This window comes from Procambarus clarkii, chromosome 39 (genome assembly GCF_040958095.1).
Source record: "Procambarus clarkii isolate CNS0578487 chromosome 39, FALCON_Pclarkii_2.0, whole genome shotgun sequence".
In the NCBI taxonomy this organism is placed as follows: domain Eukaryota; kingdom Metazoa; phylum Arthropoda; class Malacostraca; order Decapoda; family Cambaridae; genus Procambarus; species Procambarus clarkii.
In genome coordinates this window covers 6,239,969-6,265,129 of record NC_091188.1, presented here as the reverse complement: position 1 = coordinate 6,265,129, position 25,161 = coordinate 6,239,969, and the positions used below count along the sequence as shown (strand labels likewise).

At 49.1% G+C, this 25,161-nt stretch overlaps 1 protein-coding gene across 3 annotated transcripts in view; it reads right to left on the bottom strand.

Annotated features, from left to right (window-relative positions):
• LOC123760312 (EF-hand calcium-binding domain-containing protein 14) overlaps window positions 1-25,161 on the bottom strand; it is a 166,768-nt gene that overhangs the window by 41,687 nt on the left and 99,920 nt on the right. The window contains exon 2 of one of the 3 annotated variants that reach the window (XM_045745887.2): window positions 22,023-23,393. The exons of the other annotated variants lie outside the window; for them this stretch is intronic. Within the exon in view, the coding sequence (XP_045601843.1) occupies window positions 22,023-22,401 (379 nt within the window). The 5' untranslated portion in view covers window positions 22,402-23,393. The remainder of the gene's footprint in view (window positions 1-22,022; window positions 23,394-25,161) is intronic. 3 annotated transcript variants of the gene reach the window in all.

Sequence of the window (25,161 nt, the reverse complement as noted above, 5' to 3'; positions counted from 1 at the left end):
TCATCTTGGGCCACCAGCTGTGGGAGTGGGGCGTCTCATCTTGGGCCACCAGCTGTGGGAGTGGGGCGTCTCATCTTGGACCACCAGCTGTGGGAGTGGGGCGTCTCATCTTGGGCCACCAGCTGTGGGAGTGGGGCGTCTCATCTTGGACCACCAGCTGTGGGAGCGGGGCGTCTCATCTTGGGCCACCAGCTGTGGGAGCGGGGCGTCTCATCTTGGGCCACCAGCTGTGGGAGCGGGGCGTCTCATCTTGGACCACCAGCTGTGGGAGCGGGGCGTCTCATCTTGGGCCACCAGCTGTGGGAGCGGGGCGTCTCATCTTGGACCACCAGCTGTGGGAGCGGGGCGTCTCATCTTGGGCCACCAGCTGTGGGAGCGGGGCGTCTCATCTTGGACCACCAGCTGTGGGAGCGGGGCGTCTCATCTTGGACCACCAGCTGTGGGAGCGGGGCGTCTCATCTTGGGCCACCAGCTGTGGGAGCGGGGCGTCTCATCTTGGACCACCAGCTGTGGGAGTGGGGCGTCTCATCTTGGGCCACCAGCTGTGGGAGCGGGGCGTCTCATCTTGGGCCACCAGCTGTGGGAGCGGGGCGTCTCATCTTGGACCACCAGCTGTGGGAGCGGGGCGTCTCATCTTGGGCCACCAGCTGTGGGAGCGGGGCGTCTCATCTTGGGCCACCAGCTGTGGGAGCGGGGCGTCTCATCTTGGGCCACCAGCTGTGGGAGCGGGGCGTCTCATCTTGGGCCACCAGCAGTGGGAGTGGGGCGTCTCATCTTGGGCCACCAGCTGTGGGAGTGGGACGTCTCATCTTGGGCCACCAGCTGTGGGAGCGGGGCGTCTCATCTTGGTCCACCAGCTGTGGGAGCGGGGCGTCTCATCTTGGGCCACCAGCTGTGGGAGCGGGGCGTCTCATCTTGGACCACCAGCTGTGGGAGCGGGGCGTCTCATCTTGGAGTAATCTTCTAACATCGGGTCTTCTAGCAAGACGATAGTGTTCCACACCCTGGTGGCTTGGCGCTGTAGTCTGATATTTAGTATAAATGTGTTCAGGAGTTCATGGAGCTCCTGGATTGTCTGACCATATAGTGGACGGTGTTCCGCAAGTCTTCTCAGCGTCTTATTTAGCACTGCTTGGAGCTTTAGCATGTTAAGTTTTCTTTAAGGTGTGTACTGTAGCGTATTCATGATGCGGTCGCACTACAGCCTTACACAAGTGGAGGTGAAAGTTCGTGTAAAGGCTTCGAAATCTCTTCAATTTTCTTAAGGCTGAAAGCCTTAAGAAAACCCACACCCCCCCCACACCCACACCCATCTGCAACTTGTAATGTGGGATCTTCAGCGCCACCAGCACTACCAGCTTTCTTTACAACTCTCTTAAGCTTTCCAAGCTTTCTTCTCTTAAAGTTCGAAACTGCGCCGCCTCTGTGTATTTTTGTTTTGTATTGTTTTTCTCCGCAAGTGGTGAGTGTGTGATGAGTGTGTGGTGAGTGTGTGGTGAGTGTGGCAGTCTGTGTGGTGCTACCACCATCACCTACTGTCTACTCTCTCTCTCACCTCCCTGTCTACTTCCAGTCATATCTTCTGTCTACTGCCACTCACACCTCTGTCTATTACTTGTCATACTGTCTATCACCACTCATACTCCCTGCCGTTCATCACTCATACCACCACTCACACCCAACCAGTCAACAGTTCCTCTTACTCTTTTCAAATCTGTTCCTCCTCCTCTTCTTGCACACTGCAAGAAGCACGGGTGGGACACGAACAAGGGGACACAGGTGGAAACTTAGTACCCAGATGAGCCACAGAGACGTTACAAAGAATTTTTTCAGTGTCAGAGTAGTTAATAAATGGAATGCACTAGGAAGTGATGTGGTGGAGGCTGACTCCATACACAGTTTCAAATGTAGATATGATAGAGCCCAGTAGGCTCAGGAATCTGTACACCAGTTGATTGACAGTTGAGAGGCGGGACCAAAGAGCCAAAGCTCAACCCCCGCAAGCACAATTAGGTGAGTACAATTAGGTGAGTACTGCTCTGTCTGACCTTATCATCACTGGTCTTATCGGTGACCCCTCGAGGTTGAGGAGTCATAACTCCTCTCTCTCTCTCTCTCTCTCTCTCTCTCTCTCTCTCTCTCTCTCTCTCTCTCTCTCTCTCTCTCTCTCTCTCTCTCTCTCTCTCTCTCTCTCTCAGGAGTGGGGTGAGGCTCTACCCAGATCCTTCCCTGGATGTCCAATCTGCCCAAACTTGCCACCAGTCTCATTCATCTTTGAGCCCTCACACTCTGCCCCCTTCCCTTCCCCTCACAATCCCACCTGCCACTCCATCCCACGTCCCATTCCGTCCCCTCATCATCCCACCCTGCCTCTCCCTCAAACCCCTCCCCCCTCCCTCCCACCTTCCCTTCCATCACAACACGGCCAATTCCTCTCTGCTTGTTTCATTTCCATGTCATTCCTCGAGCCGTGTTCCTCACGTTCATTTTTGTTTGAATAATTAATTTCCATGATTGGCCAGTGGGCTGTGGTGGTGCCCACCTTGGTGGTGGGCTGTGGTGGTGCCCACCTTGGTGGTGGGCTGTGGTGGTGCCCACCTTCGTGGTGGGCTGTGGTGGTGCCCACCTTGGTGGTGCCCACCTTGGTGGTGCGCTGTGGGGGTGCCCACCTTGGTGGTGGGCTGTGGTGGTGCCCACCTTCGTGGTGGGCTGTGGTGGTGCCCACCTTCGTGGTGGGCTGTGGTGGTGCCCACCTTGGTGGTGGGCTGTGGTGGTGCCCACCTTGGTGGTGGGCTGTGGTGGTGCCCACCTTCGTGGTGGGCTGTGGTGGTGCCCACCTTGGTGGTGGGCTGTGGTGGTGCCCACCTTCGTGGTGGGCTGTGGTGGTGCCCACCTTGGTGGTGGGCTGTGGTGGTGCCCACCTTGGTGGTGGGCTGTGGTGGTGCCCACCTTCGTGGTGGGCTGTGGTGGTGCCCACCTTCGCCTTCGTGGAGGGCTGTGGTGGTGCCCACCTTGGTGGTGGGCTGTGGTGGTGCCCACCTTCGTGGTGGGCTGTGGTGGTGCCCACCTTCGCCTTCGTGGTGGGCTGTGATGGTGTCCACCTTCGTGGTGGGGTGTGGTGGTGCCCATTTATATGATGGGTAGCATGGTGGTCGGGTTGACCTCCACCGTGAGAGAGAGACGGGCCTCCACTGAGAGTCAGGAAGCAGACCAGACCTCCACCGCGGGATCAATCGATCAAATGTTTCAATTCCGCTAAGATGCCTGTGGGCGGGGGGGGGGGTCTTTTACCTCCAGGGATGAAGCTAAGATGTTGACACCAGGACCCCCACACATTGAGGTGACTACACGCACACACAGAGAGAGAGAGAGAGAGAGAGAGAGAGAGAGAGAGAGAGAGAGAGAGAGAGAGAGAGAGAGAGAGAGAGAGAGAGAGAGAGAGAGAGAGAGAGACAGAGACAGAGAGAAAGAGACAGAGACAGACAGAGACACAGACAGAGACACAGAAGAGAGGGGGGCAGGGCAGTACACGGCCCCAAGGGGTGTCAACAAGGGAGGGGGGTGCTGCCCCCCCCCCTCCCCCCAGCAGGAGAGCTACCAGGGTAACCATAGTTTACAGTGTTTACAGCCTCGCCTCCTGCCGTATAAACAACCTAGAAAGTGTTGAAACATTTTAGCGCCGCGTGCAAACAGCAAGACTGTGATGGTTTTCAAGCACTGCCAGCAAACAATAGATAAAATACCCCATGTTGCATCGATGCTCGAATTTGTGCAACACGAGAATATTCGCACACAGCGGGTGGACGGGTACACGGGAGAGGGGGTAAACGGGAGAGCGGGTAGACGGGAGAGCGGGTAGACGGGAGAGCGGGTAGACGTGAGGGCAGGTAGACGTGAGGGCGGGTAGACGGGAGGACGGGTGGACGGAAGGGCGGGTGGACGGGTAGACGGGAGAGCGGGTGGACGGGTGGACGGGCGGACGGGTGGACGGGTGGACGGGCGGACGGGTGGACGGGCGGACGGGAGGACGGGTGGACGGAAGGGCGGGAAAACGGGAGATACTTTCTCTCGGTGTCCACGAGCTTGGGACGGCAGCCCATCTATCTTGAGGTTATCTTGAGATGATTTCGGGGCTTAGCGTCCCCGCGGCCCGGTCTTCGACTGGCCGTCTCGTCATCTCTACAATACGTCAACACAAACCGTTCGTTCTCTCGATTCGCCACTCCGTAACAAAAAAATGGAACGGTTTTTGCCTCACCAGAGACGTCCGAGCTCCAAGCATTGAACAGTACAGTATTCCGGTGCTTTAATTGTTAATAGTAAGTCGTATTTTTGTGGATTGGTAACATTACTGACACAATCAGCAGTGGAGGGATTGGGTGGATCCCCTGCTGGACACAATCAGCAGTGGAGGGATTGGGTGGATCCCCTGCTGGACACAATCAGCAGTGGAGGGATTGGGTGGATCCCCTGCTGGACACAATCAGCAGTGGAGGGATTGGGTGGATCCCCTGCTGGACACAATCAGCAGTGGAGGGATTGGGTGGATCCCCTGCTGGACACAATCAGCAGTGGAGGGATTGGGTGGATCCCCTGCTGGACACAATCAGCAGTGGAGCCACTAACTGAACCCGCCCCAACAGAACCCCTGAAGCGTATCATCTGAAGGAACACACACCGCCACCACACCCATGGCGCTCGTCGTGGGTGGTGGAGCGGCCATGGGACACCCCACACCTGGTGTCCCACACTTGGCGTCACACACCTGCCGCCACACACCTCTCATCAATGACCTTTAGGTCTCTGATTGGTATGGATCTTTTACAGTTCACTAGGGGTTACTTTTGCGTTGATTTGTAGAGGGAATTCAGCCTCTTGACACATGATACAGCGTCTTGACACATGATACAGCGTCTTGACACATGATACAGCGTCTTGACACATGATACAGCGTCTTGACACATGATACAGCGTCTTGACACATGATACAGCGTCTTGACACATGATACAGCGTCTTGACACATGATACAGCCTCTTGACACATGATACAGCGTCTTGACACATGATACAGCGTCTTGACACATGATACAGCCTCTTGACACATGATACAGCCTCTTGACACATGATACAGCCTCTTGACACCTTTTCCAAGCTCGTCGTGCCTTTTCAATTCCGTTTTCACCGAAACTTTTTTTTTTGTGTGTGTGTAACTTCCCCTTTGACTCATTTGGGGTTACATTGTCCCCTCGTTCCGGTTCCTCCCATGTCAACCAGTCTGCCCTTCACACACACACACACACACACACACACACACACACACACACACACACACACACACACACACACACACACACACACACACACACACTAGCATCAACCTAAACTAATCCAGAAGACTTGAAGAAATATAAAGAAATAATCCCTTTAAACATTATACATTGTTGTCATAATGTTGAAAGTGCAACTAATCAAGAAAGATAATGGCTCACTAACATCTACGTTTTCTATGCATCGGACTCAAAACAGATTAGTTGAGCTACTTGGGTTCATCCGTTTCTCGTAGACTAAAAGGTTGCATAATACATTCTTGAGGTTATCTTGAGATGATTTCGGGGCTTTTTAGTGTCCCCGCGGCCCGGTCCTCGACCAGGGCCTCCACCCGCAGGAAGCAGCCCGTGACAGCTGACTTACACCCAGGTACCTATTTTACTGCTAGGTAACAGGGGGCATAGGGTGAAAGAAACTCTGCCCATTGTTTCTCGCCGGCGCCCGGGATCGAACCCAGGACCACAGGATCACAAGTCCAGCGTGCTGTCCGCTCGGCCGACCGGCTCCCAAACAGAATACATTATATTCAGACGGAAAATATTGCGGCCATGCAATTGCATAGAGCTTGCATCCCTGCACTCTCCAGGACCAGGGCTTTGATCCATCATGTTGTTATGATTTCATTATGCACTGTAGAGAGAGTGTGTTACCGAGGTACTGGACCACGCGGTGTCACCATAGAAGCTAGAATAACAATGGGTTTGATCCATCAGACTGGTCCTACAGGGGCATGGTATAAACCTCGAATCTGCAAACACGGGGGGCAGGGAAGGAGAGGAGACATGATTCGGATGTATAAGATACTAATATGCATAAAGTGGACCAAGGACAGAGTAAGGCAAGTCAAGAAAATTAAATGGAAAGGTTTAAAGTAGAGGAAGAGAGGAGGTGTAGGAAGGCAAGGTAAAATGGTTGAGAGTACGAGGAGCGAAGGAAGGAGAGTAAGTATGGTTGAGGGAGTGAGAGTAGAGGTGTGAGAGGGAGAGGAGGCAGGGCATTAAACAGGGCCTGCACTAACATCGATCCCAACAGTAATGGAGGTGTGATATCTGCGCTCCAGGGCACGCTAAAGTATTCATGGGCTGGGGCACTGTGCCAGCTCCGCCGCCTCCTCCACCCACTCCTGCCTCCCCCCGCCCACTCCTGCCTCCCACACCCACCCACTCCTGCCTCCCCCCCCCACCCACTCCTGCCTCCCACCCATCCACTCCTGCCTTCCCCCACCCACTCCTCCCTTTCCCCACCCACTCCTGCCTCCCCCCCACACAGTCCTGCCTTCCCCCACCCACTCCTGCCTCCCCCCACCCACTCCTGCCTCCCCCCACCCACTCCTCCCTCCCCACACCCACTCCTGCCTCCCCCACCCACTCCTGCCTCCCCCCACCCACTCCTGCCTCCCCCCACCCACTCCTCCCTCCCCCCACCCACTCCTCCCTCCCCCCACCCACTCCTGCCTCCCCCCCCCACCCACTCCTGCCTCCCTCCCCCCACCCACTCCTGCCTCCCCCCCCACCCACTCCTGCCTCCCCCCCCACCCACTCCTGCCTCCCCCCACCCACTCCTGCCTCCCCCACCCACTCCTGCCTTCCCCCACCCACTCCTCCCTCCCCCCACCCACTCCTGCCTCCCCCCACCCACTCCTGCCTCCCCCCACCCACTCCTGCCTCCCCCACCCACTCCTGCCTCCCCCACCCACTCCTGCCTTCCCCCACCCACTCCTGCCTACCCCCACCCACTCCTGCTTCCCCCCACCCACTCCTGTGGGAGCTTCAACCCCCCACTGGGGGTCAAGGGTGACATCTCCGACACCACTCGAGGCTGGGGTCATGTTCGTGAGGAATTAATCAAGCTAGTCAGTCTTCAGTGTCTTTAGAGGTCACTGGAAACAAATAAAATTATGAGAAAGTCTTAAGCCAGCGAGATCATGCAGCAATTAGGATGGATATGTGGAAGCATTGAAGGAATGGTGCCCAAGCCTTTGGGGTCTCTGGGGGATCGAACGCCGACCTTGCAAGACACGTCGAAGCCCGTCGCTGTGCCAACTAGTTCTGGTAAAATACCGTTTTCTCGTTTCTGTATAATCAGCAGTGAACATTCCATCTCTCCCTTACACAAGGGCCTGATGATAGCGTGTATTTTTATTCTGAACTTTTGCATAAGAGAAGAAATGTTTTGCGTTTCTCTCAATTTCACTGAAGGCCATTTGAGCTCTCTGTCTCTCCTGGGATTCATATTTTGAACTCCTTGTCTCTCCTGGGTTTCATATTTTGAGTTCCTTGTCTCTCCTGGGATTTATATTTTGAACTCCTTGTCTTTCCTGGGTTTCATATTTTGAGCTCCTTGTCTTTCCTGGGGTTCATATTATGAGCTCCTTGTCTCTCCTGGGACTCATATTTTGAACTCCTTGTCTCTCCTGGGACTCATATTTTGAACTCCTTGTCTCTCCTGGGTTTCATATTTTGAGTTCCTTGTCTCTCCTGGGATTCATATTATGAGCTCCTTGTCTCTCCTGGGATTCATATTTTGAACTCCTTGTCTCTCCTGGGTTTCATATTTTGAGCTCCTTGTCTCTCCTGGGATTCATATTTTGAACGCCTTGTCTCTCCTGGGATTCATATTTTGAGCGCATTGTCTCTCATGGGATTCATATTTTGAGCTCCTTGTCTCTCCTGGGATTCATATTTTGAACGCCTTGTCTCTCCTGGGATTCATATTTTGAGCGCATTGTCTCTCATGGGATTCATATTTTGAGCTCTTGTCTCTCCTGGGATTCATAATGGAGCGCCTTGTCTCTCCTGGGATTCATATTTTGAACTCCTTGTCTTTCCTGGGATTCATATTTTGAGCTCCTTGTCTCTCCTGGGTTTCGTATTATTCCTGCAGCTTTAGCTCAACAGCTTATATTTCCCAACATAGCCTTACTTGTCGGGATAAAACGGAGGTAATTAAAAAGTTCTGTGATTAGTATTCTTCTCCAATTGAGAGAGACCATTAGGAATGTTTATTTTATTGTCAGAGTATTGGAACACAGACAATGTGGTGATGTATGGCAGAGGTTGAGCGTCAGGCTCGGCTGTAAATGTTGAAATGGCAGAGGTTACAGGAAACGTTAATTACATGATTTAGGGCTGAGAGGCGAGACCAAAGATCTGAAGTTCAACTCAAGTGCAACTAGGTGTGTACACACACGCAAACACACACACACACACACACGCACACACACACGCACACGCACACGCACACGCGCACGCACACACACACACACACACACACACACACACACACACACACACACACACACACACAGACCCCTGGCAGCGTGACCCCCGGCAGCATGCCCCCTACAGCGTGACCCCCTGCAGTGTGACCCCCAGCAGCGCGACCCCCTGCAGCGTGACCCCCAACAGCGTGCCCCCCTACAGCGTACTCGTCAGCAGTGCGCCACACAGCACGGGGCCGACCATAGAGGAGCGCGCCACTCGGCCACGCTGCAGGATGTCAACAAAGACTAGCCGCCCGACACGCAGGAGAGCACAACATTACCTCACACAACTCCCCAGCACCAGGGGGCGAGTGGCACCCCTCTCGAGTGTCACGAGGCACCCATGACCAGAGTGCCACTCAGAAGCACTCTCCGAAGAAAATGAATGTTTATACTTAGAATCCAGACTGGAACTCTTACCCAGATGGCCAAGGAAGGGAAATACTAGACGATAAAGCAGTCACTGTTGGAGGAGCTTAAGGAATGCATGAAGAAACTAGAGGCAAGAAAATCAGTTTGGACAGATCAAATCACCATGTGACTACTGAAGGAAGGATTCAGGGGTGCTTCGTCATCTGTTAACTGCTGTTTTCTATAAAACATTCGAAACAGGAAATCTCCCTCGTTTCGAGTACTTGCAAAGGATAAAATTTGTAACAAAACGTCGGCATCTATTTAAAATGGGAAGCCGTGCCGGACAAACTTGATCAAGGTTCTACGACAAGATTACTCAAACAAGATGAAAAAGATGGCTAGGTAGCTTGCATTTTCCTAGACTGTCAAAAAGCCTTTGATACCGTTCCTCGCGAGAGACTGGTATACAAGACTGAGATGCAAGCTGGGATAACAGAGAAGACACTAAACTGAATAAGGGAGCGCCTGAAAAAAACAAGCCCGTCCTCTCGAGTTGCCACAACTGACAGAAAATGGTGTACTGAAACGATCGAACCCAACCTAACCTAACCTATCCACCAAGCATAGAAAACGGAAAAGTTTGTGAACTGCTGTGATTTATAGTGCCCTCCTTTATTGGGGATTGTGACGTCACGATGCGGTGTGCTACATGAGAGGACAATTGGACGGACGGAATTCAGAGTCGAGGACCCCAGCAGGAGGTCCCCAGCAGGAGGAATGAAACAAGGGGGCTCTCCCCCCCCCCCCGCACCAGAAGGGTCGGTCAAGGGGACCACTACTGTTCATAAGTTATATTAATGATCTCCCAGCGGGTGTGTGCTCGTACGTGTCAATGTTTACAGAAGATGCCCAGCTAATGACGAATGTAAAAACAAAGGAGTACTGCAGTATGTTACGGAAGGACCTCCCCCCCCCCCTCTCCCTCTCTCTCTCTCTCTCTCTCTCTCTCTCTCTCTCTCTCTCTCTCTCTCTCTCTCTCTCTCTCTCCCCATACCCCATTGCAGTCATTGCTACACCTCCCCCCCAACCCCACGACAGACACAGTCACCTCACAACCCCCCTTCCCCTACCCCCTGGGATCCACCGCTGGGGAGAATGTAGGTGGAAATGAGCCCGTGTGTCTTCACTACATTATACAAGCCCCGCCCCCCTACCCCCTGGGATACTCTCCACCCGTTCACACCCGCCCTCACGCCCGCACGCCCACACGCCCGCACGCCCGGAAAAACGAGACCTCGTGACCCTCATCCCGAAGGAGGAGGAGCGAGGGAAGAATGCAGTAAAGGCAGTAAACCAGATGAAAGAGGCGTGGTGGAGGGAGAGACAATAAACGGAGAGGCTACAGGTAAGACAGATAATACAAAGGAGGAACAGAAAGAAAATAAGCATTACCGCCCGGTAATGCTTATTACCGGGCGGTAATAAGCATTACCGCCCGGTAATGCTTATTACCGGGCTATTTCCATCCCCCGTCGTCACTCGGTTGGTAATCTTGGGTATAGTATTTCATTAAATTTATCGCCCGGTAATGCTTATTACCGGGCGGTAATAAACGGTACGAAAATTCCCGGTACGAAAACAATAGCATCAGGTTTTCGTGCCATTTTAGTGAAAAAAAATATTCCTAACACGTTTCTAACTCAAGAAAAATATTATACAATGTTTATTCATTAGCATACATACAAGATACTCCATAAGGGTTAAGCTGGCAAGCGAAATTCCTTTCGCGAATTGGAATGGTTCATTTACGTGACTAGCAGCCGAGGCCACAACCAGGTCAATACTACCACCAGTATCAGCATCCCTGGTCAATACTACCGGCCGTATCAGCATCCCTGGTCAATACTACCGACAGTACCAGCATCCCTGGTCAATACTACCGGCAGTATCAGCATCCCTGGTCAATACTACCGACAGTATCAGCATCCCTGGTCAATACTACCGGCAGTATCAGCATCCCTGGTCAATACTACCGGCAGTATCAGCATCCCTGGTCAATACTACCGGCAGTATCAGCATGCCTGGTCAATACTACCGGCAGTATCAGCATCCCTGGTCAATACTACCGGCAGTATCAGCATCCCTGGTCAATACTACCGGCAGTATCAGCATGCCTGGTCAATACTACCGGCAGTATCAGCATCCCTGGTCAATACTACCGGCAGTATCAGCATGCCTGGTCAATACTACCGGCAGTATCAGCATCCCTGGTCAATACTACCGGCAGTATCAGCATGCCTGGTCAATACTACCGGCAGTATCAACATGCTTGGTCAATACTACCTGCAGTATCAGCATGCCTGGTCAATACTACCGGCAGTATCAGCATACCTGGTCAATACTACCAGCAGTATCAGCATGCTTGGTCAATACTACCGGCAGTATCAGCATGCCTGGTCAATACTACCGGCAGTATCAGCATGCTTGATCAATACTACCGGCAGTATCAGCATGCCTGGTCAATACTACCGACAGTATCAACATGCCGGGTCAATACTACCGGCAGTATCAACATGCTTGGTCAATACTACCGGCAGTATCAGCATGCCTGGTCAATACTACCGGCAGTATCAGCATACCTGGTCAATACTACCAGCAGTATCAGCATGCTTGGTCAATACTACCGGCAGTATCAGCATCCCTGGTCAATACTACCGACAGTATCAACATGCCGGGTCAATACTACCGACAGTATCAACATGCCTGGTCAACACTACCGGCAGTATCAACATGCCTGGTCAACACTACCGACAGTATCAACATGACAGGTCAACACGGTAACCCAACCTGATCCTGACAACCACTGTGTCGCACAGTCTGGTGGACGTTTTGTGCTGCCCATAGGTATAGATTTCAGATCTGAACAAATCATAGCTTTTCATACTGGTGCTTTCAGGTCGTTTGGAGTTAGTAAGTTCTTTCCTATCAGATCTGAATGTTTGGACCAATACAGTTTTGACAGTTTTAGGGTCGTTAAGTCTACGGACATAACCAGCCACATTTCAGTATCAAGTCCTTCACAAGCACTCCCCAAGCAGGCTCCAGCACACACCTGCCCTATCTAGCCAAATCACTTACCTTGCTTCTACGAAGCCAGATCACACCCACACACACACCTGACCTACACCAAGCCAGGTGTCGACACAAACCCACCACCAATGCAGGTTAATGCTGCCCAACCAAGCACTGTCACAACTGTCTATGTAGCCACGTCTTTACATCTGACTTGTACTCACCCAGGCCATCACGCGCCTGCGCCGGGCCATGGCACAGCTCATTCGTACAGGTGTCGTGTGCCGTGACGCCACTCACACATGACTGCACTGAGTGCCGTCACGCCACACACATGACTGCACCAGGTGAGTGCACACCATCCTCACCTGCCAGGTATCCCCCACAACACATTCCTCAAGAGTACTCACCCCTCACCGGAGCTCAAGAGATAGAGTCCATTCACCACTCACACACTCACCTGGAAAACAATGTGTGTCGATTAATCGCAATTATCTTAAAGAGCATTTGGGTAATTATTAAAAAGTCTTTTATATACTTATTAGATAAGCTAAACAAAACAAACACGACTTGCACAAGAATACAAAAAATACAGTGATATGTATGATGTTATGTTATACTAAGTTACAAAATACAGAGCTATACACACTTACACATCTAATCTAAATGTGTCGCTTATGGGTTAAATATGCATCCACAGCGATTCGTATGAAATATAAAAACAATACACAGTATACGAATGTATCCTGAATAATGTTATACAGTATACGAAAGTACATTATAACTGAATACAGTATACGAAAGTACATTATAACTGAATACAGTATACGAAAGTACATTATAACTGAATACAGTATACGAATGTAGACTATAATTGTATACAGTATACGGATTTATACTTTGTATGTAAGGTCACTATATAAGGAATGTATATTGATTCTCTGAAGACGATCCCCCCCAAAAACTAGCAAGAAAAACCAATAGTGTTGCAGATGAAGACAAATGGTTTTGTTGTTCATGTGAAAAATTGAGTGTCGACCAATATTCTGACACGACCCAAGTCGGCTACAAAGCCCCCCCCCGCCCCCCCCAGCACCCCCCACACCCCCACCCCCTTGTCCCTGCCTCCGGGGAAGCTTCAATATATAAGGACAAAACTGCTACGACAAAAACAAACTTGTTCCCCTGAGTTTTTGTCGACTTCATAATTTTCAAATGAAGGCTAAATACCTTACCCAAATGTACATTTAGACAATATAGTTTAAATGTTAATTTTGTAGATACAAGAGCATCATGGAACACAGAAACAGTAAAGGAAGTAACTTGTGTAAAGGAATGAATTGGGGGAAGAGGGAGAGGGAGAGAGGGAGAGGGAGAGGGGGAGAGGAAGAGAGGGAGAGGGAAAGAGGGACAGGAAGAGAGAGGAGGGGGAGGGAGGGAGAGGGAGGGAGGCAGATAGGCAAAATGTTGCGAGTGAGAAGCATTATAAATTTTGAGGGGGGAAGGGGAAGCGATGGGAGGGGAGAAGTGGGGGGAAGAGGGGGAGGAGTGGGGGAAGGGGGGAGGGGGTGAGGGGGCACAAGGCTGGTGAAAGATGCGAGAGACCAACAGTTTATGAACACAGCCAGCCTCCTGCCCCCCCCCCCCCCCACCACCCCCACCTCACCTTCCAGAATGTTCCCACTGGAACGGAGAAGACACATAACACATGTACATATCAGGTACAGGAAGGCCACGAAACACACACATATCAACACCACCATAACAACATCCTGGAGCGTTGTTTTGTGTATGGCGTGTGTGTGGTGAGGCGTCCCTCACCACACACACTCACCATACCCCGAGTCCCTCACCTGGCACCACACCACCTGTACCTCACCATACCACTCATCACTATACATAATGATTCTTTCATTATGAATTTACAAATTACCTCCCCGAGTCCAACACCAACGCAACTCATCGCTGAAGGAACTACAAACCATCATCTTGGGGCAAACTTGTGTAATCCACTGACAAAAAGAAAAACTTATGATGCATTCAACAATTAGAAAAGTGGAAGCGGAAGAAATTTATTAACGAAATTAGTGTTATAAACTCGTAACAGAATTAAGGGATGTTTTCTCATACGAAAATTAGGATTACAGCGTCTCTTAAAAGTCGAGGGAGAATATTCTCTTGCACCAACAAGTAGGACCGGCTCTTGCAAGAAGTCACAACAGCAACACGACTGACAGCAAGAGACCCAAGCCACGTATATGGGGGAAACATATATGGAAGTTGGAGACGTTATGGTCTGTCCTGGACTTGACGAGGGAACAGAAAACGGACTGAAATGCTGCCATCTTTCATTACTGGGTTGATACCTGGTTGATGGGGTTCTGGGAGTTGTTCTACTCCCCAAGCCCGGCCCGAGGCCAGGCTTGACTTGTGAGAGTTTGGTCCACTAGGCTGTTGCTTGGAGCGGCCCGCAGGCCCCACATGCCCACCACAGCCCGGTTGGTCCGGCACTCCTTGGAGGAATAAATCTAGCTTCCTCTTGAAGATGTCCACGGTTGTTCCGGCAATATTTCTTATGCTCGGTTGGATTATTGGTCACTTTTTAACACAATTATTACCTGATCAGTGAATGCCTCTCCAGCAGATAAGAGGAGCCAGCCACCGAGCCGTATGTGCCGAGTAATTTTCATGTTACTAACATGTGCTTCTGGGGTGCCACTGTGTACAAGATACTCCATGGTACCTGTCTACCATTTGACCATGTTAGTGGTGGCGTCTTGATATTTGTGTGGCTGGGCTTTGCGAAATCTTTATCTCACCACTACTTTACTCTCTCTCCTTTGTAATGAACTATTACGCCTGTGTGTGTGTGTGTGTGTGTGTGTGTGTGTGTGTGTGTGTGTGTGTGTGTGTGTGTGTGTGTGTGTGTGTGTGTGTGTGTGTGTGGGGCTATAATTCCTGTGTCTCATTTGCATAGTTGGGTGTGACTAACCCCCAACATCTGGTCCTCTAATTTATATATTTAAACACGATCATATAGATTATCATCGGTACTTGATGATGTAGTCAAGGACTCGTTATTGGCGATCATCAGGGCCATGGTGCCCTCCCAGGGGTCATCATTAGGGCCATGGTGCCCTCCCAGGGGTCATCATTAGGGCCATGGTGCCCTCCCAGGGTCATCATTAGGGCCATGGTGCCCTCCCAGGGGTCATCATTAGGGCCATGGTGCCCTCCCAGGGGTCATCATTAGGGCCATGGTGCCCTCCCAGGGTCATCATTAGGGCCATGGTGCCGTCCCAGGGGTCATCATCAGGGCCATGGTGCCCTCCCAGGGGACATCATTAGGGCCATGGTGCCGTCCCAGGGGTCATCATTAGGGCCATGGTGCCCTCCCAGGGTCATCATAAGGGCCATGGTGCCCTCCCAGGGGTCATCATTAGGGCCATGGTGCCTTCCCAGGGGTCATCATTAGGGCCATGGTGCCCTCCCAGGGGTCATCATTAGGGCCATGGTGCCCTCCCAGGGTCATCATTAGGGCCATGGTGCCCTCCCAGGGGTCATCATTAGGGCCATGGTGCCCTCCCAGGGGTCATCATTAGGGCCATGGTGCCCTCCCAGGGTCATCATTAGGGCCATGGTGCCCTCCCAGGGGTCATCATTAGGGCCATGGTGCCCTCCCAGGGGTCATCATCGGAGCCATTCCATAAGAGTTACGCCAACTCAGGGAGATTGAGTACCGCCTTTTAAAGAAATTATAGCTCTTGTCAAAGAGCCTCGCCCACTTAAAAGTTGGAACACCACTCTCGACTGAACTCATTTGGGAATATATATATATATATATATATATATATATATATATATATATATATATATATATATATATATATATATATATATATATATATATTTAAGAAAAATGCAATTAACACTCTACTGAATAGGGCCTTTGTTTTATGTTCAATAAGGAATTTCTTAAATAAGAAGTTTCACCCATCGTGTAGGATTACTACAGTGGAAAGGGATCTTAAATATATTAAATTACCATTTTATGGCACTATTAGTTTTTCTGTAAGGAGTCGTTTGAGGAGACTGTTGCAGCAGTGTTATCCTCAAGTAGACTTTAGATTTATTTTTGTCAACACAAATACCATAGGCTCTTATTTTAAATTTAAAGATAAAGTGCCTACCCCCTTGTGCTCAAATGTCGTATATATGTATAATTGTTCCAGCTGTAATGCTGGATATGTCGGGAGTTCCATTCGGAACTTTAAGATTAGGATACTTGAGCACCGGGGATTATCTTTTAGGACTGGATTACCATTGTCTAAAACAGCATTTTCGGAGATTAGAAACCATTGTTATGAGTTTAATCATTCTCTGCTGGAATCTGATTTTAAAATTCTGGACACTTGTATGAATGGCCAGTCAGATTTGAGAGTAATGGAATCCTTATGTATAAAGAAGCTGCGGCCTCTGTTAAATAGCAACCTTTCAGCTGTTCAATTGTACACTGTATAGTGCACAGTAGGCCCTGTAAATTGATTTATAGTTCATTCTGGTAGTTTAATTTTATTAAAATTTTGCTTAGTTTACCATGTCTTTGCCCTTTCTTACTTATTTCAAGTCTTGACATTGTACATTATTATAATCTTTTATTTAGGATATATAATACATTTTTTGGTATTTAATTTTATTTAATTTTTGAGTTTTTATAAGATTTTGGTTAGTACTTTATAATTGTCGTTTATTTTGTTTGTATTTTACATACATTTTTTGTAGATTTGTAGTCATTAAATGAATATTTGTTATAGTGTTTAGTATCTATGTGTTAGGTATCAAGGTTTACTTCTGATCACTTCACGTAAGTTTAATAGAATGGTTTGTTTTAGTAGTTATAAATTTCGTCTTGTAGTCTAATGGATTTTTTAAATTAGCTTTTATATATGTGACAGTTAATAAGTTTTATTTGTATTGATCACTTTAAGTGCGCTTAAGTGTTTTGTTTTTTAAGCATTTTCCTTTCTTTGATAAGCAATTATATTCAGTATGAGTTCTTTGTTTACCAGTTATTTGATTGGGATTTCTGTTTTTTCTTTTAGATCTGATGATGAATACGAGAAGTATTCGAAACGTTATGCATTTTAAAGTAAAGATTCTGAAACAAGATGTTCAGTATAACCCTGGTTTTCCTATTCATCTTAAAATTAAGATTCCCGAAAGGAACATCGGTCATAAATATTATATATATATATATATATATATATATATATATATATATATATATATATATATATATATATAAATATTATATATATATATATATATATATATATATATATATATATATATATATATATATATATATATATATATATATATATATATATATTTTCCCAGTGCGCCTTTCAGTAAGCCAGCCAACCACCTAGTCAGTCATCGCCAGCCAGCCAGTCAGCCAGTCAGCCAGTCAGCCAGCCAGTCAGCCAGCCAGCCAGCCAGCCAGCCAGCCAGCCAGCCAGTCAGCCACTCAGCGATGCAGAGAGCACCCTCGGACCCAAACCCACTTTGGGGTAGATGCCAAAATGAATGAAGCCGAGCCCCAGGATGATGTTGCGTCCTTGCCTAGCCCCCCCCCCCCCTACATCATCCTCACCCCCACCTCATCCACCCCAAACCCCCCTCCAAACATTGGAGGAGGGGGGGTTGTGGTTGTTACAGTCGTGGTGGTTGTGTGATATTACAACAGTGGCTGATTCATCACAACACCAAACAGCTCATCACAATGGGAGACAACTCATGGCTACAGCAGACAGCTCATGACTACAGCAGACAGCTCATGGCTACAGCAGACAGCTCATGACTACAGCAGACAGCTCATCACAACACCAGACAGCTCATGACTACAACAGACCCCTCATAACTACAGCAGACAGCTCATGACTACAGCAGACCCCTCATAACTACAGCAGACAGCTCATGACTACAGCAGACCCCTCATAACTACAGCAGACAGCTCATGACTACAGCAGACCCCTCATAACTACAGCAGACCCCTCATAACTACAGCAGACAGCTCATCACAAAAGCAGACAGCATGGTATAAACAACAGAGCGAGATAAATGTCAGTAATATTCTTCCCGCCAAAACTGACATATTTATACAATATTAAGTTTTCAACCTTCAAACTTGAGTTTCTCTCATAAAAGGTAAAATATTTTGCAAGCATAAACTAAGAAACACATTTTAATTATGAACTTGGTGAACTTTGTGAATCACAATAGAGCAGCTGTTCAATGAATAAGTGATGAACAATTTTTTTAGCATAAAATATTAAATTTCGTGTCCTAGCCTATGACCTTGTGTCACTTACTTTCGAAATTAAAAAAAAAAAAATATATATATATATATATATATATATATATATATATATATATATATATATATATGTTGTACCTAATAGCCAGAATGCGCTACTTGGTCAAGTATGCAAGGCTCGGTTTGCCTAATAAGCAAAATTTATCTAAAGTTACGTATTTTTCTACATTTGTTTCTTATGGAATGATAAAGCTTTTCATTATATTTGATTAATTTTGTTTTTAATTTGAGTTAAAACACAGAAATAGGATCATATTCGCCTGACCTATCATAACCAATCCTAAACTAACATAACTAAGTCAGTAATTCATGTTCTTAATATAATATAATAATATTCATTAAAATAAACCAATTGGAAAAAAAAATTTGAAAGTAACGCAAATCATTCTGCCTATTGGGTAAATAATATTATTATTATTATATATATATATATATATATATATATATATATATATATATATATATATATATATATATATATATATGAAAGCAAAAGAAAGATGTGTGGGAGGAATATAAAGGGTGATAATGTAAGGGTAATAACACAGGAGCTGTGAGGGGGACACACAGCCCAGCTATAGGGAAAAGAATGGGTTGAGTATTCTCAGTCGCCACGGACGCCAGACGAGGGACTGGAAGGTCGGAAAAACACCATCGAACAGCCATATTGGCATGGGGACGATATTCCAATAATGACTTCACTACAAAATCCATTTTGGAAGCTGAGGTTCAAGTTCAGGAGGAGGGACATGTCTTCGCCAATCACCTAGGTGACTACTTCGCCAAATGACATCAAGATATGAAGATTTTATGTATTGATTGAGGTTAACGTGATTATCCCTGAAATGACCTGATTAAGGCCTCTAAGATAATAGAAGTGATCTGATTACGAACTGAGGTTGTGATATGACCCCATTAAAGACTGTGAGGTCGTGTGGTGGCTTAAATTAACTAATCGTCAGGTCGTGGCCGGATCTAAATGACTGTGAAATTTAGTGTTATGATGATCATTATATAGTGACTTTATATGAAATATTGGTACCATTGCTCTTGAAGAACTCGCCACATAGTAGTGGGTCTTACTGAGGAACTCTGGACGTGTGCAACTGTTAGGTACGTGGTACGGTGGAGACATGTGACTGAATTACAGTAATATACGGTGTATCGTGTTTTGCAGTGATTAACGGTGACTACATTGTGCCATTATCTTAATAAGCAAGATTTGGAGTGTGGAACTTCAATATAACAGTTCAGTGAACTGCAGAGAGAGGGATTTTTTTATTAAGATATGAGGTACATCTGCATTAGTGCAGCTACCCTAGACTATATGAAGTGGAGTACAGTGTGTCAAAAAAGCTAAGAGAGGGAATAATTGTAATTTAACAAAGAAACTCTACGGATTCGTCATGCCACATTCAACTACCTCGCCGCCTAAGAAGTACCAGAATAGTGAAAACTGATGCTTAGTGCCTCAGCCCTGGGTGTAGTTAGAGGTCCGAGGAAGAGGTGCCAAGCTGTTGTGTGGTTGGCCTACACCTGGGGCAGGTGGTTGGCCTACACCTGGGCAGGTGGTTGGCCTACACCTGGGCAGGTGGTTGGCCTACACCTGGGCAGGTGGTTGGCCTACACCTGGGGCAGGTGGTTGGCCTACACCTGGCCAGGTGCTTGGCCTACACCTGGGCAGGTGGTTGGCCTACACCTGGGGCAGGTGGTTGGCCTACACCTGGCCAGGTGCTTGGCCTACACCTGGGCAGGTGGTTGGCCTACACCTGGGGCAGGTGGTTGGCCTACACCTGGGCAGGTGGTTGGCCTACACCTGGCCAAGTGGTTGGCCTACACCTGGCCAAGTGGTTGGCCTACACCTGGGCAGGTGGTTGGCCTACACCTGGCCAGGTGGTGTGTCTGGTGTAGGGAGCACCCACACAGAGACACCCCCATGACGTGTTGGATGGTTCGAACATGTTGCCTACTCTCTCGTGTTAATATAAAACACCCATAAGACACTCCGACTACCTACATCACCAACCTTGGCACTCCTCGCGCCACACACACCAGCAACACCTGCTCAGCCGCTGACAAGTGACTATATCCAAGCACTTTGACCTAACCATAGGCGAAAGATCTTAAGATATATCCCCTAATTTATCGAGGTCAATAGTCATTAGCAGCAGGACGCCTGAGGAGTCTGCAGACTTCACCTTCACTATAGCCAAGATAGTTCTCACGTTACGAGGATTAATATGTCACATGCAACGTCCTCTGGTCGACAACAGTTCTTGCTAAGATGAGGAGTTGCCGGATCATGTGTGGCCATGGTGGCCATGGTGGCCATGCTGGCCATGGTGGCCATGGTGGCCATGCTGGCCATGGTGGCCATGTAGGCCGGACACGAGCCTTCAGAAGGGAAACATTACCTGCTAGCAGAGCCACATATTGTGAGCATCTCCCTCACCTGCCATTAACTATATTTGCTGTTACCTAGAGCATGATGAACACATTATGGAACACCTGGAGCATGATAAACATTACATGGAATACCTGGAACATGATGAACACGGCATGGAATACCTGGAACGTGATTAACGCTCCATGGAATACCTGGAACATGGAGCGTTTATCATGATAAACGCTCCTTGGAAAATCTGGAGCATGATATGCACTTCAGGGACCTGAGGGAAGGTGTGAGGGAGCCAGGAGGGTGTGAGGGAGCCAGGAGGAGGGTGTGAGGGAGCCAGGAGGGTGTGAGGGAGCCAGGAGGGTGTGAGGGAGCCAGGAGGGTGTGAGGGAGCCAGGAGGGTGTGAGGGACCCAGGAGGGTGTGAGGGAGCCAGGAGGGTGTGAGGGAGCCAGGAGGGTGTGAGGGAGCCAGGAGGGTGTGAGGGAGCCAGGAGGGTGTGAGGGAGCCAGGAGGGTGTGAGGGAGCCAAGAGGGTGTGAGGGAGCCAGGAGGGTGTGAGGGAGCCAGGAGGGTGTGAGGGAGCCAAGAGGGTGTGAGGGAGCCAGGAGGGTGTGAGGGAGCCAGGAGGGTGTGAGGCAGACTTACTCAAAGAGTTTACGAACCCTCAACATTCTTCCTTAAACATGGCACTTTTGTTTACATTTATAAAGAGTTTACGAGTTCCAAAACTTCACAACTCATGGTTTATTATTGTTACAAACAACCTCATAGTGCCTTCGGAGCTCACGAACTGCTTAATAACCGTAAACAAAGCCGCCATGATTGAGGAGAGATGTACAGGTTTCGTAAGTATTTGAGGGAATCGTTGTCCTGGCACCTCCCGTGGGAGTCTCTGAAACTGAGAGTTGAGGCGAGATACATATTATGAGTGACCAGGAACACTGGGGTGTTATGAGTGACCAGGAACACTGGGGTGTTATGAGTAACCAGGAACACTGGGGTGTTATGAGTGACCAGGAACACTGGGGTGTTATGAGTGACCAGGAACACTGGGGTGTTATGAGTGACCAGGAACACTGGGGTGTTATGAGTGACCAGGAACACTGGGGTGTTATGAGTGACCAGGAACACTGGGGTGTTATGAGTGACCAGGAACACTGGGGTGTTATGAGTGACCAGGAACACTGGGGTGTTATGAGTGACCAGGAACACTGGGGTGTGTGTGAGTTACCTGAATTGATCCTGGAGTGGAGGGAGTCGAGGTCTCGGCGTGTGAGCATGAGGAGCCTGAGGGCGGCCGCCACGCCCACCAGGGTTGTCAGCAGCAGCAGCAGCGTGCACGCCCCTGGCAGGCACGCCCACAGTCCTCCCTGATGGCCGCCGCCCAACATCCGCTTGCCCAGCACGGCCACGCCCGAGAAGTCCGCCTCGGGGTCTTCCGAGTCCGAGCGCAGGAGGTCGTGATGGGAGGCGGAGGACGACTTGCGGCGGACCTTATCCTCGGGCACGAGGGCGTCCAGTTCCTTTCTCTTGCGCCGCAGTTTCTTGTGGGCGCCCGCGCCGCCGCCGCCCGCGCCCGTCACGCCCGCGCACGACTCTCCGTGACTCATGGTGGCCGCACGATACTTGAGCACGAGGGAAATGGTGGTGAGGTTGTGGCCGCGGGTCCTCCTCCAGTCATTGACTGTTGCTATACACACACACGCCCGCAGCCGCGGCTACGGCACCACCACTCGCTACACTCTCAACGGTGTCATGTTAACGGAACACACTCAGCGGTAACCATTCTAGTCGTGTAAGCAAACTCGAGTTCCGTTTCCAGCGCTAATGTTTAGAATGTTGGGGAATTAGATGTTTACAGCAACACGAATACAAGTAGAGTGTGACGGTCTTATACTCAGTCGTAGAGTGTGACAGCCTGATGGAAAGGTCTCCTTGCTGCTGGCCACCTGACCAACACTGTGTTGGTCAAGATGAGTGTTGAGTGAGTGACGCAACACCGCCTGGTGTGGGGAGGACCCCCACCACCCACAGCCCCCCACACACTCCCACAACACCAACCGTATCAATCCACCTGAAGATGTATCCTTCGAACTGATAAAGATGATTCCTTTCCTCTATACTTCCTTCGTCCTTAAACACTCCAAGGCGACGGCTTCAAGAGTAATATGTACCGGAGTCCTTTGCTAACTGGTGCACACGAATAGTTCTCTTAACCAGATTTCAGCCTGCGAAATGTTTATTTTTTATAAAGTCTCTTTTTACTTCAGCCAAAAGTTGGAGAAGGAGTGTCGACAGTGGCGACAGGCAATGTTAAACTTTGTCGTGGTGTGTGGCCATACTTGCCTGCCAGGCCGCCTCACGCACACCTTCACCACACAGCACCAACCTCACACTGACGCGCGACGATCACCAAAACATAATTATCTGAGTGTTGTTATCACAGGATGAGGAAGTGTGCCTGGTTGTGTGGGCGGGAGAGAAGGGAGGATGTGATGGAACAGTGTCCTCCCGGAGCATCACTGCTCTACTTCCTCTCACTACTCCACCTGCCTCTTTCACACTTACCCACAGGCTTTACACCAATGTCATTTTCCACCTCCTGAAAACAATATGCATGAGTTACACTGATCGGCATCAATGAACGAGGCGGCGGCCACCACACCATCACACACCAGCTCTCAGTGGTGTGTGATGGTGGACCACACACACACACACACACACACACACACACACACACACACACACACACACACACACACACACACACACTGTGGCAACTCCAGCGTGGCCTAGTCGGATAGAACATGTTCTTAATCCAGATAGACCTGCGTTCGAGCCTGTCGGAATGGTTGCAAGTACAGGGCACAGATTTCTCTGTATAGAGTGGTAGACGGTTGGAACAAGTTAAGTGAGAAGGTGGTGGAGGCCAAGACCGTCAGTAGTTTCAAAGCGTTATATGACAAAGAGTGCTGGGAAGACGGGACACCACGAGCGTAGCTCTCATCCTGTAACTACACTTAGGTAATTACACACACACACACACACACAGGTTATGGCTCCCACCAGCACGGCCGGGGGAGCCCCGACCAGCGTTATCCTCATGTAACATTACTATTATCATCATTTAGAAGAACGACATAAAACAAAATGAAAGATAAATTACGTGAAACGATTTAAACACGCAAATGTATGAGAGCGGCACTTGAGGACGAGGAGGGGGGGCACAAGCCCAGACACCCACACGTCCCCAAGCGTCCCCAGCATGGAACCTTTACCTAAACAGGACCAGGAGAAACTAGAAAAGGTTCAGACATATGCCACAAGTACTCCTTCCTGAGCTGAAGGGGCTAGTATAGTTTAGTGTGTGTGTGTGTGTGTGTGTGTGTGTGTGTGTGTGTGTGTGTGTGTGTGTGTGTGTGTGTGTGTGTGTGTGTGTGTACTCACCTATTTGTGTTTGCGGGGGTTGAGTGTACAGTGGTTGACTTACACACGCACGCACACTGTGTGTGCGTGCGTGCGTGCGTTCGTGTGAGAGTAGAGAACGTGAGGGCGTTAATCAAATTGTCTGAAACTCATATTTTCACCGCCCTTTTTAATTACACGAATTCTTCTACATGGTCCAGTTCCCTTGGCAGATCACAGCGATTATACCGCCCTTGTACGCTACAGTTTTCTCTCTAAAAACCCTGCCCCTTTACGCGACCTCATGTCGCGCCCCATCAACACTACCCTCTACCACCTCCCCTCTACCACCTCCCCTCTACACCACCTCCTGACCCCCCCCCCCCCCCCCTCTACACAAGGTGACTGACATGAGAACAGTTGTCAGACGACCAAAAGGACACCATGAAGGGAAACTACCTCCCTATAATTACTAGAGAAAAAGGCCCCTGGGGGTGAGGACATAACACCAAACCTAACTCCGGAGGCTCATATATATATATATATATATATATATATATATATATATATATATATATATATATATATATATATATATATATATATATATATATATAAACAACCGGAGCGTACGCTACAGCAGCAAAAACCACAACACCATTCAGAAACTTTAATAAGGAGGCATTTAGAGCGCTGTACACCACCTACGTGAGACCAGTCTGGGACTATGCCGCCCCGTCATGGAGCCGCCCCCCCCCCCCCCCTCATACCACTCCCATCTAAGAAAACACGTAAGGAAACTCTAAAAGATTCAAAAGTTTACAATAAGACTCGTCCCAGACCTGCGAGGGATGGGGGTATAAAGAGAGACTGAAGGCACAAAACCTGACGACGCTAGAAAACAAAGAGAGGGGCAAGACTTGATGGAGACGAATAAGAGACTTAGGGGGATTGACAGAGTGGAA